This window comes from Schistosoma haematobium, chromosome 3 (genome assembly GCF_000699445.3).
Source record: "Schistosoma haematobium chromosome 3, whole genome shotgun sequence".
NCBI lineage: Eukaryota > Metazoa > Platyhelminthes > Trematoda > Strigeidida > Schistosomatidae > Schistosoma > Schistosoma haematobium.
This window is the reverse complement of record NC_067198.1, coordinates 38,793,315-38,806,224: the sequence shown is the minus strand read 5'-3', so window position 1 is coordinate 38,806,224 and position 12,910 is coordinate 38,793,315. Positions and strand designations below refer to the sequence as shown.

General features: G+C 31.3%; 1 protein-coding gene across 1 annotated transcript; it reads left to right on the top strand.

Moving 5' to 3' along the window:
* Positions 1-533: 533 nt before the first annotated feature.
* Positions 534-10,642, top strand: PTF1A (Pancreas transcription factor 1 subunit alpha; the record flags this gene model as incomplete). Its single annotated transcript, XM_051219063.1, has 3 exons — positions 534-1,428; positions 3,238-3,687; positions 10,398-10,642. The coding sequence occupies 3 exons, from the start codon at positions 534-536 to the stop codon at positions 10,640-10,642; spliced, it is 1,590 nt and encodes a 529-aa protein (XP_051069833.1).
* Between the last annotated feature and the right edge of the window lie 2,268 nt (positions 10,643-12,910).

The window sequence follows — 12,910 nt, the reverse complement described above, 5'->3', positions numbered from 1 at the left end:
GATTCCCAGTACTGCTAAGTTGTATCTCCTCATTTCCATTGATATTTGACTGGTCTTCCCGGTTTCCCACATTGTTCGAACGTTCCATGTACCTATAAAAATTTTTGCTCTGGTTGTTAGAAGGGGCATCGGCCTCGTGGCTTCCGAAGGAACTCGGCTTTCACCATGAAGGGTCATAATTCTTCTAAATGAAGACCTTCTAACTCCCAGGGCAGAGTTAAAATGGTTTGGATTATTTTTTCTGGTAAGCGTTTTTTAGCGAGTTAGTTTTCTACGGGATGGGTACGCTAACCCCATGCCCAACCCTCCTCCTTTACCCGGGCTTGGGACCGGCGGCAACCCTATAAGAGCTACAGGCGGAGTTAAAATCACAATAGAGAATACCATTAATTTTTAACAGTACTTAATAGTATTAACCATGATATAATTTAGTAACTATATATCATACATTTTAATTTACAGTGACATTCGATGCTAAATCTTTACCAGTTTCAATTCTACGTAATTCTATTCAACATTGGTTTACACCTATTATGGATAATTATCATAATGAAATGATTACCACTTCTACAAATACTACTAATACTACTAATAATATTAAACAATATTGGACAAATCAAACACAACAGCAACAACAACAATTAACCACACATAATATGAATCAGTCATTCATTACACCTATACAACAGTCTATTAACTTGACAACACATAAATTAATATCTAAATTACCTTTAAGTAATTTTAATCTCGAATCAAATAACGAATCATTTAATTTAAATGACAAATATTTCAATTCTGAAGTAATTGATTCTAATACAATACAATTATGTAATTCTTCAAACTATACGCTTGATCATCATCAATGTACACCAATCGATTACAATACATGGTCGAGTTCAGTATTTAATAACAATAATAATAATACTAATACTACTGATAGTAATAATAGTAGTCATCTTAATGATAATGATTATGATAGTAATAGTAGATATCTCAATACAAATCTATTGAAATCTCTTCATAATGATATGAAACATAATCATAATATTATATTACCATTCAATACAAACTTGATACAATCAAATATCTTAATGAATAATAATAATAATAATAATAATAATAATAGAAATTATGATAATTCTAATGAATTCTTATATGATTTAGATAATGAATCATCAAATGGTTCAAGTATTTCATTCAATAGTAATGATACTACTACTAATACTACTACTAATATACATAATAGAATAAGATCATTATCTACAATAAGATCAAATAATAAATTATTATATCGATCAAATCGTATTAAAATTATGAATATAAGGAAAACTGGACGTTTAAAGAATCATAATTTACATTCATTTCAAAGACAAGCAGCGAATATGCGTGAACGTAGACGAATGCAATCAATTAATAAAGCATTTGAAGGTTAGCCAAATTAGTTGATAATGTAAACATTACCGGTTGTTTTTTGTTTCTTCTTTTCTGAATTGATACTAATCGTTTTATAGATAAATAATAAATAAACGTAACTTCTATTCTAAAATGTGTAACATTTTCACCTTTTTTTCGTTGTTGTTGTTGTTGTGACAAAGTAAAACTGTTTAAATCATAAGACAAGAGAAAAAGAAAACAGGATGACAGATGTTTCTAAAGAGAGAAAAAAAGATGAACTATTCGGTTACATTGATTAAAAAATAAAAAAAATTGAATGAATAAAAGTTAACATTCATTCCATCTATACATATAAGTAAAACAAAAATACTCCCCCACCCTTTTTTTGAAAGGTAATTTTACATGTACCAATTATAATGAAGTAAGGTGGGGAAGGGGTGAACTGTCAAGTAAATATTTTTAAATTTCAATAATGCAATGAGAAGACGAAGTTTATCAGAGGGACTAATTGTTTTAAATATTTTTAAAACAAATATGTAAATTTAATAGTTGAATTCATGAGTCAGTTGAAGTTAGACCACCATGAAAAACTTCGAAGTACTGATGACAATGGTGAATAGTGGCTCAATTTCATAGATTAGTTGAAGTTAGACATTAACACTGTTGGATGGTGGCTTAGTGGCCCAGTGGTTAGGCGCTTGCGCGCGAGAGTGATAAGTCGTGGGTTCAAATCTCTCGAGGCGAGATCGTAGATGCGTTCGGTTGAGGAGTTCCATACTAGGACAAAACGGCCGTCCAGTACTTCTAGGTTTTCCATGGTGGTCTAGCTTCAACTGACTCATGATCTCAACTATTAAATCACTATGATATCCACCAAACTCCTCTGGAAATATGTAAATAATAAATATATGTTTTGTTATATCCTAATGAGTAGAAAAAATTGTATTTCTGATGTTTCGTGACTTCATGTAAGTCACTTCTTCAGAATATATTTAGTTATACTGTTGTGATAAGTAAATAGAAATAATCGAGCTATTATATGTCAACATTAGGCGTATTTGTGTGCTCATATACATTTTTCGTTTAAATAGACTAATTGTGTTTATATCACAATTTTATCAAACATTTTAAGTCTTATCAATTATTAATTAAACATGAATTTTTGCAACAATAATACAGATAACTCAATAGGATAGATAGTTAAACCACGTTTATTGTGTATCTCACTAGTCAGCTTGTTACTAAGATTCTATTTCAATATAACAACATGGAACATATTTGTTGACTGTTCATGAGTAACAGAAAAGAGCGAGTATCAATAACTGCAGCTAATTTTTCGTACTTGAAACAGTTCAACAAAAGCTTAGTGACATTTTGATTAACTCAACATCAGATGTTTTCACTGTTGAATATACATTTTCATAATAAACACTAACAAGATAAAGGCAAATTATTTCTTAGAATATATAGAAACTCATTTGTTTAAATAGGTGTTTAACTAAATGGATAGTTTACAAAAAACCCATTCTTTAAATCAATAATCATATAACAGTGGACTCGTGGGACTCGTCAGATGGATGTACCTGCATTTCAGAGTTGATGATATTCACTCCAGGACTAAAACCCGGTACCGTTCACTTCAAACATCATTACGTTATCCACTTGGCTACTGATCAATTACAGTCGTAAAGATCAATGAAAAGACTCAAATAAATATTATATATTAAGCATTTATCAACCTATCTATGTATATAGTTAATTATCATAAGCAATTATTCAATCTAAATGAATAAAATGTTTTCTTGTTTTTCTTTTTTTTTCTTAAAAACAAAATAAACAAAGGTTTAAGATCCCATATACCAACATTACCCTATGAGAAACGTTTATCTAAAGTAGATACACTTAGATTAGCAATTGGTTATATACATTTCTTACAAGAAATTATTCAATCTCATTCAAAAGATGAAATAACTTGGAAAGATATCAATACAAATTCTGATACAAATTCAAATCATAATGATTATGTTGATGATAATGATAATGATGAAGATGAAAATTGTAATGAAGATGTTCCAATGGAAAATGATGAAAATAATATTTTGATTAAGAAAAATCTATTCCATTCTACATCATTCACAAAAATGTCATCTATATATTCTGGTCATTTAAAACATGATCGATTACAATCGAATTGTTCATTTACAATGAATAAACTTAATTCAAATTATAATTTAAAAGATGAAAGTAAGATGAATAGAGAAAGGAAGATTATTTTAAATTTACCTAAAAAATGTAAGTGATTTCTTGTTATTTAAAGCTAACTGTTTTTTGGTTATTAAATCAATTGATTATTATTATTCTGATTCATAAAAGTAATTCTGTAAACTTACTTACTTGTGCCTGTTACTCCTCGTGGAGGAGCATAGGCTGCTCACCAGCATTCTCCATCCAACCCTGTCCTGGGCAATCCTTTCCAGCTCTTTCCAGTTCCTATTCATCCTTTTCATATATGCTTCTATTTACCGACGTAATATGTTCTTTGGCCTTCCTCTTTTCCGTTTCCCTTCAGGATTCCAAGTTAGGGCTTGTCTCGTGATGCAGTTTGATGATTTGCATAATGTATATCCTATCCATTTCCATCGTCTTTTCCTAATGTTTTCCTTCATCTGGAACCTGGTTTGTTCTCTCCCACATTAGGCTGTTGATGGTGGTATCTGGCCAATGGATGTTGAATATCTTGCGTAGACAACTATTTATAAATACTTGTACCTTCTTGATTTTGGTTGTAGTAGTTCTCCAAGTTTCAGCCCCAAATTCTGTAAAGCAGTGTATGTAAGCATTCTCTTACCCCGATCTACTTATTAAATAGTAACAAAAAATGAACCATATTTCAATCAATATTATTTCAAGGATATAAAATATTATTTTGAAAGTAGAAGGTTAGATTGATCAGAGTGAATTGGTTGATTAATGATCTTTTCAAAGAATAATCTCATACATGTTAAGATCAAGCTTAGAATAACAGATGAAAATAGTAAATGAATCACTATAACCATTATAAGTTGTTATCGTGTTACATTTTAAGATATCAAGTAAAGTGGTTATCGCACTTAATTAAACTCATATTTATGTGATCAAGATCAATCAGAGTTTTTCATAACCACTGGATTATTATCAGTATAGGATTGTGGAGATTGTTGAGTTTCATTGAGTTCTTGAGTGGATCAGTGTTAAACCAATAATCTAGAGAAATAATCTTAGGAATTTCAGCAAGAAACCATTGACCAGTGAAGTTCAACCGTGTCGAGTGTAAGACGATGTGAGATGGTCGCACAATGTCTTAGATTGGTTAAAATTAGACATAAACATCATTGGATGCCGGCTCAGTGATCTAGGTGTTGAACATAAGCGCACATGACGTATGGTCGTGGATTCGAGTCTCAAATGCGGGATCGAGGATGCATGCTGATAGGAAGTCCGATACTAGGACGAAGTGGCCAATTAGTGCTTCCAGGTTTTATTGGTGGTCTAACACTGATCAGTTCATGACCTCAATTACACTAGACTATTAAAGAGTTAGATATTAGACTGGACAGTTCACACCAGATAGAGAGATTACATTGTTTTAAGAAAGTTAATTACGATTCCTAAGGTTTACTATCGTTTCTTCAATCCGAATCAGATCTAATAACACTTTTTTTAAAACAAAATAAGAATAACTGTGTTGAATAACTTTCTGTTAATTTGATAACTAACATACGTAAAGTGATTCAGTAGTATATCGATTAAAATTGTCACATTTTAAATGCAAAAAGCTTAAAAGATACCTTAAATATTCCAGTAACTAGGGGCTTACAAACCTCATTAAATGATTTAAACTTTATTAAACCTAACATTAATCAGCCACATGTTTAATCAAATACCTCAATATTCGTATAAATGTACTAGTTGTATACAATCTTATCAATGTTTCATGTCACCTAGTGTTAGTATTCATCTTTTTGTGCTACCTCATTATAAAAAAAGCAATGCACTTTAACTATGCTAATAAACATAATTATTATATATTACAGATTTTTTTGCTATAATTATCATATTAGAGTAATTTAATCCTTATTCATCAAAATTATTTCATTATACGGGTACCTAGAGAGTGTTTCCAAGTCCAAAAAAAACAAACAAACATTACCTCTCATTGAATAATTATTAACTATATATGTATATGCATATTAAATGTATTCAATCATAAATATTATTTTGATTTGCATGTTACTTATGGTCTATTTATTAGGAAGTGGGTAATTGGAACACATCTAACTAACTACTATCTACATAGGATTACTTGTTAGGATTTACTTTAGTTCCCAAAAAATAATAATAACTTACTAAGATCGAAAAATCCCGCTTATTTGTCTCTAATGATATTTCATATCCATGTGCCAATCATTAATTTTTTTTAATAGTTACTATGTCTTCTTTTCTTTTAATTTATATGTCCAGTTATTTCAAAGATAAAAGAAATATAAATGATAATTGATTGGAACCCGGATTGTTTGTTTGTTTCTTCTTTCGTTTTACTTAATATTTATGCAAAAACATAAAGGTATTTACATGTATGAATTATTATTGATAAACTAATGTTAGATGTTATATTTAAATAATTAAAGTAATTTAGTAATCAGATCATTTTAAATGATCAGCCATTAGCTTAGTTCATGTGTACGGTAAACAAATCACGAAACGATATACATGTATATTGCTTATGTGAAAAAAAGTTGTAACAACAGATGAAATCGGTCTGTTTCGTTATAAGAAGTATTACTTGTGATGTATTTATATTTCGATAGAAAAGAATATTGATAATGATCTAAAAATAGAGATATTCTGCTTTGAAATTATAAAATAAATAAGTTAAGATTGATAGTGACTAGCAGTGGAAATCAGAACACATGTTTCGTTCTATTTGGGACTTATCAGTTGGATGTATCTGCATATCACAGTTGATATTCACTTTTGGGACACATAGCTATTGAGTCCTGATAGACAGTTGCTTATGTGATGGGATGAAGTTTAAATTCACTTGGTATTGTTTACTTAAATCTTCAAATGCGATGACGTTTGAAGTGAATAGTAATGAGTTGGAGTCTCAGAGTGAATATCAACTCTGAAATGTAGGTACATCCAGCTTAAGAGTTGTAGTGTCGGTTATTATGTTAAACCCATATATCTTATTCTAGGTTTCGGACAGACCATTTCATTCATTCTACTTGGGTAACATTCTGACCTTGTTATTTATTCGCTTATCAATCTTGACTGTTTTTATATGAGCGCGTAGGTGTGTGTACATTCCTTATCCCATTACTCATCTCATGTCTGTAACTTACTTTCGTGTAACTATAAATATTGATTAGCGCTTGGTTAAGTGGGAGTTGATGAACAGGGTGGATCTGATGCGGATCGGCAAAGCAAGAGCAGCATATTTACAACTGAGGAACATCTGGAACTCAAAGCATCTGTCAACCAACACTAAGGTCAGGATTTTCAATACAAATGTCAAGAGAGTTCTACTGTATGGGGCAGAAACCTGGAAAACTACGAAAGCCATCATCCAGAAGATACAAGTGTTTATTAACAGCTGTCTACGCAAAATACTTCGGATCCGTTGACCAGACACTATCAGCAACAACCTACTGTGGGAGGGAACAAAGCAGATTCCAGCGGAGGAAGAAATCAGGAAGAAGCGCTGGAAGTGAATAGGACACATATTGAGGAAAGCACCCAACTGTGTCACAAGACAAGCCCTCACATGGAGTCCTCAAGGCCAAAGGAAAAGAGGAAGACCAAAGAACACATTACACCGAGAAATGGAGATAGACATGAGAAAAATGAACAATAATTGGATGGAACTAGAAGGGAAGGCCCAGGACAGAGTGGGTTGGAGAATGCTGGTCGGCGGCCTATGCTCCATTGGGAGTAACAGGCGTAAGTAAGTAAGTAAATGGGAGTTGGTTTACCGGCCATCTCCACTCTACGTCGTTTCTTTTCTCTCTATTCCATTCACTTTATATACAAAATATATATATTCACAAGTCCATTCTCGTTATTTGACTTATCTAATTCCGTTATTGACTAGCGCGATTTAATTCGATGATTATATATGAGGATAGGCGATAAAAAACATTCACTACAATCTTTTTGTCGTCAGATCCACGGGCCACTAAAGAGTCTCAAGTGGAACGAAACGCACGTCTTGGATTTCACTGTTAGCCACTATCTATCATAACTTATAAATACGATATATTTTCAAAATTACTGAAACTTTTCTAAATTTTTAAAACAAACTCATATAATTCTAATCATATGAAGCTCTTTTTGTTTTTGTTTTTACAATAAATTCACACTTTTATCAAGCGATTGTAATTGTTTGTTTGTTTATTTTAAACTAATGAATAAGAAGAAAACATCAACTGTTTTCAATGTTCAGACTATGAATGATTTCAGTAATTATTTGATTACGACTTACCTTTTTATTGTCTTAATAGTATTGTTTATTTATTTTATACTTAGTTTCAAGACATATTCAATGAAAGGTCATCTAACACTGTTGGACTAATTATGCTTTGATTACAGTAATCATTCACAGTAAACATATTATTAGTTTGATCCTTTTTTTTATTATTCATGTCATGTCAATTTTTGTGCTTTTATTCATTAGATAAACTAATCGTATATACATATTGTCCAGTTGCAGTTTAGTTTAGTGTCTAAGTAGTTTAGAAAGTATTAAGATTATCAGTGTATAAACAGCAGGTTATCTGTCATAATTAATGATGAGTTCATTACATTTAAAGATGTATAAACAATGGTTTACTACTTGCGTTTGTTTATTCTTTATTCTCTGATCTCATACAAAATGATAAGTAATTAACTAACATTTTAGGTTGTTTTTATTGTATGATGTAAAATAGTTCATTGATAATTGTTTATTGTTAATTATTAAATATATTAAGCATTTATATTCGGAGTGGGGGGTTTTGTGAGTAGTATAGTAATTGTATTAGTTGAATTTATGAGTCGATTAAAGCTAGATCACCATGGAAAACCAAGAAGTATTAGACAGCTGTTTTGTCCTAGTATGGGATTCCTTAGCAGTACGCATCTACGGTCTCACCTCGAGAGATTCGAACATAGGACCTATCGGTCTTGAGCGTGAATGATTAACCCCTAGACCATTGAGTCGGCATCCAACATTTATGTTAAATTGTTCTTGTATAATCAAAAAGTTTAATTGGTTAGATAGAATAAGATTACCTTTTTTTATGGTTACGATGAAAATAAACGTATAAAACGAAATGAGGTATAATAAGATGGAAGTACAATGAAATGAACATACAAAATTTATTAAAATATCTTGTAGATATCAATTAGGGAATTATTGTAGAGACAGAATTCGGAACATACGAAACATTTGTTACCAACGCTGATTAGATGATATGATAATAGGTATAAAATCTAAAGGCCATAAGTTTGATCTTGTGAGCGGTCATGACTAAGTACTAGTGAGGATACAGTTGTTCTATTATGAAGCAGTTGTTTCATTCTTCATGCTTTCAAAGGGTCTATGAATTTATTACATTTGAGGATGAATGTATAATACTAAGTGTAATAGTATAATTACTTGTCTGAAATCTATGGGCCATACTGAAACGTAGCTGAGAATAACTGAGAAGACTACTATGTTTATATTGAGTAAGGAGTTTGGTAAAATTGTGACGGAAATTATTATGAAATAAACGAGTTCAACCTACGAAATCCATGTATTCGTTATTTTCAAGATGACTATGATTATCCGTAGAAGCAAATATAGAAGAGTTACTTTTGGTTTTCTTATCCATCACAGGTCAATTTAGGTGAATAGCAAATGAAATATTTAACTTTGATCGACTGCAGGCAGCTCTAATCTCTCCACTTACATCATAATTAGAAAGTGATGACTGACAAATCTACAGAGATCACATATTCAAAATAAACATATTCAAAGTGTACAGAATATAGTTTTCACATTTATGTTAACCAGTAACTATAATATATTGCCATATATGCCATTATTTGTGGTAATCTAGTGTCTGATTGACATAAGTGTTGAAAACTATCAACCATACCAATCTTAACAATGATAGCCCTCATTATGTTTACCTGTAAACATTCATTATTGTTAAAACAGGGTATTCGAAAAATGATAATATTTATTTATGAATTACCCTGAATTCAGTTGTTATTCTTTTGGTGGTTTCAAGTATGTGGACTACAGTAAGCAAAATACAAGTGATTAAGGTGATATGAAAGCTATTCTAGTCTATAACTAGTACTTTTTGATATATTGGTTACCAAATAGTTTCAGTATATAAAATATGGAGTCATTAAAGATCAGCGCGCATTGACATAAATATTTTCTCTCAGATCATAGTTGCACAAAGGTGGTCATCTGGGACTATGCTTAAGATGGAATGCGGAATTCCTACTCTACAACTACAGCTGTGGTCATTTCAGGATAAAATAAAATATTTACCCACTTTCGCTGTCGAGCTAATTTTCCACTAATGAGTTGTTTAAGATCACTAAAGAGTTGTATATAGGGAAAAACAGATGCCTGACACAGTCTGGTTTTCAGTAACTATTTGTCTGATGTCAAATTCTGACAAACGATATCTCCAGACAGTACAAATCTCTAAAAAACTAGCACCTAAGTACATATGATATTAGTAATTGTTCTATTAGTATGTTGATTTCACTTGCCCATTTTTGATGGAATAACTAACAACTATTAGTTTGGACATTCTGTTTTTCTATTTCTTTAAATAATGAATCGTTTTCGATAATAAACACCTACGAGATTAGCTTATGAGATTTTGGATAATATAAGTAAATTCATACACTTTCATTCTTAAATTATAATCAATTCATAATTTAACTTTCTATTTGAACATTTTCTCCCCATAAAGTATTTGAAATGATGATGGGACGAAGGGATGATACAAGAATTTTTGACGATCATTCTCATACTAATGATAAAACAAAAACAATTAATGATCCCTATTACCAGTCTGAACAAATTCTTCTTGGACATAGTTTAAGTTGGCATCGTGATAATCCACCATGGAGTCGAAATAGTTCATCGAATTCTACTAATATTTTGGTCGCTAAATTATGGATTCCAGAAAAACTTGAATGTATAAAGGCTATTTAATTCAGCAATCAATAGCAGATCATTTAACTTGTTTGTTTAAATGAAATAATTTATTTACAAAAACAATTTACAGCATAATAATGAACATTTATCTTAGAAATATCACACAAACTACTAATTAAATGTAAGTAGTAAACACAATTGAATTACAGTAATTAAATAACAGAATACAAGAAGAAATCCATAAATTAAAATGTACACAAAATTGGATAGCTGAATAACAGACATTTTTTTACAAACCACTAAACAAATACAAACAAAAGTAGAGAACAATTTTCAATGAACAATGTTTTTTGCCAAATGACCTTATTGATTAGTGCATTTACTCAACTTTTGAGGTATGGTAAATATGAGTAGCATCGTATGGATTATGAGATTAATTCTGTTTTTCTAGATTTTCACTTTAAATCTTGTTCAGAAAACAAATAAACCAGTTTATTTAAACAATAATGCTTTTTTTCTTCTTAAATTTCCTATTTTTATAGTATAAAAATAATTCAAGCGTAAATAGGTCTCTTTAATTTTTGTCTGTATCCTATACGTTAATGATATCAGAAACGACTGGTTAATCCCCAATTAACTAACCAACAAATGAGCAGACTGACTGAACTATAGATTGTACGATGTAGACAAAAGGATTGGATAAACAGGTTATTTAGAATTTGAGCTGGTTATTGGGTTATTAGTTATAAACCTTGTACTTAAACTAACCATTGAGAACCTGTAATCACTGGACGGACAATTCATTCTAATGCGGGACTTCTCAGAGGTACATATCCACGACCTTTCACGGGATAGTCAAGCTCGGGACCTTCGTTCCAGAGCGCGAATGTTATGATGGTAATTATATTCATCTTTTCAAAATGCCAAGGATTCGTGTATCGAAAGATTTTCGGCTAGGTTAACTAGTGAACATAAATTAGTTGACTACTTGTGCAAATAGTTTACTTCAAGGGGGTCTTGCTCGCTTTACAGGGTACTCCAAGGATGTCACTACATGAATATAAGCACTTTTAGAGGACCAAACGTTCATTTAGGATTGCTGACAATCACCAATGATCAGATATACGATAGGTTTTGACCATTTTACTATTTGCTTCTAATTACCAATATGGTGAGCAATGGTTGGATTCCACTGCTAACCACTGTCTATCTGTGTTTATTATTACTATATTATATTTCAAACTAAGCAAAGTGATATTTGAATTACGAATGTAAATTTGAATGACTGTGAATTGTTAGCTATTTTATAAAATCATGTCAGTATGCTATTGGCAGAAAAATACCTCCTGATTTTCAAATAATTCTAGCCATGTTCGATGTTACAGTTATTACACCAAACCTCTTCTAACTGATCAGATGCAAAGTTTATCTAATTTTCCATTTCAAACAAGACTCTGATATAGCTAGACGGATGAATCTGTCTAAAAAACAAATAAGAGACATAGGTAGTTAGTAATTCTATCTAATGAACAATACATGATGAAAAGTATATTATATTAATGAGAAAAGGTGAATAATGCTACAGCTAGGATAAATAAAGCGAAAACAAAACACAACATACAAAAACATGCATACCCGAATTCATTCTATCAGAACTACATTTAATTCTTTTGTGGCGTATGCTACTTATGTTGATAGATATAAGTAGTATATACCACCATAACAGAAGTGAAGGAACTGTGAGGTTTGTAAGAAATACTTCAAAGACGATATACAAATGATGTACTAAATGTATGATTGTTACATTTTACTAAACTACTAAGCAAATTCCCATTGAACAATAAATTGGTCATCCCCCCCCAACATCAAAATTATTCAGATAATTTATTGAGAAGTTGCGAATCAGGTCACGAAGATGAGCATAAGTTTGGTAAATGTGTAGTGACCTACTTTTACCAAGAGAACGCGATTGGTTTAATGGAAACAATTATTACTGTAACCAATTGTACGGGTGATTGTTTTACTGTGCTCGTTTGTTTGACTATACTAAAGACATCCATCACTCCTCCATTATTCTTCCGTTGACTATGGCTTTGTACGCTCGCACGTTTGCCCATTGGTTCCGCTTGTATTTCCTTTGGCACGATCTCGGTATAATTTCGATACCACGAGATCGCCAACGAATAAACCTTGTTACAACCTTCATCTGCCTTCTGATTTTCTGATACGCGCTCTTCTTGTAGTGGTGTTCATAATCAGCCGCGACTCATTTCCACGCTACAACTGCTTTTTGTGTTGCAAGTTTCACCCATGCAACTCATGTGT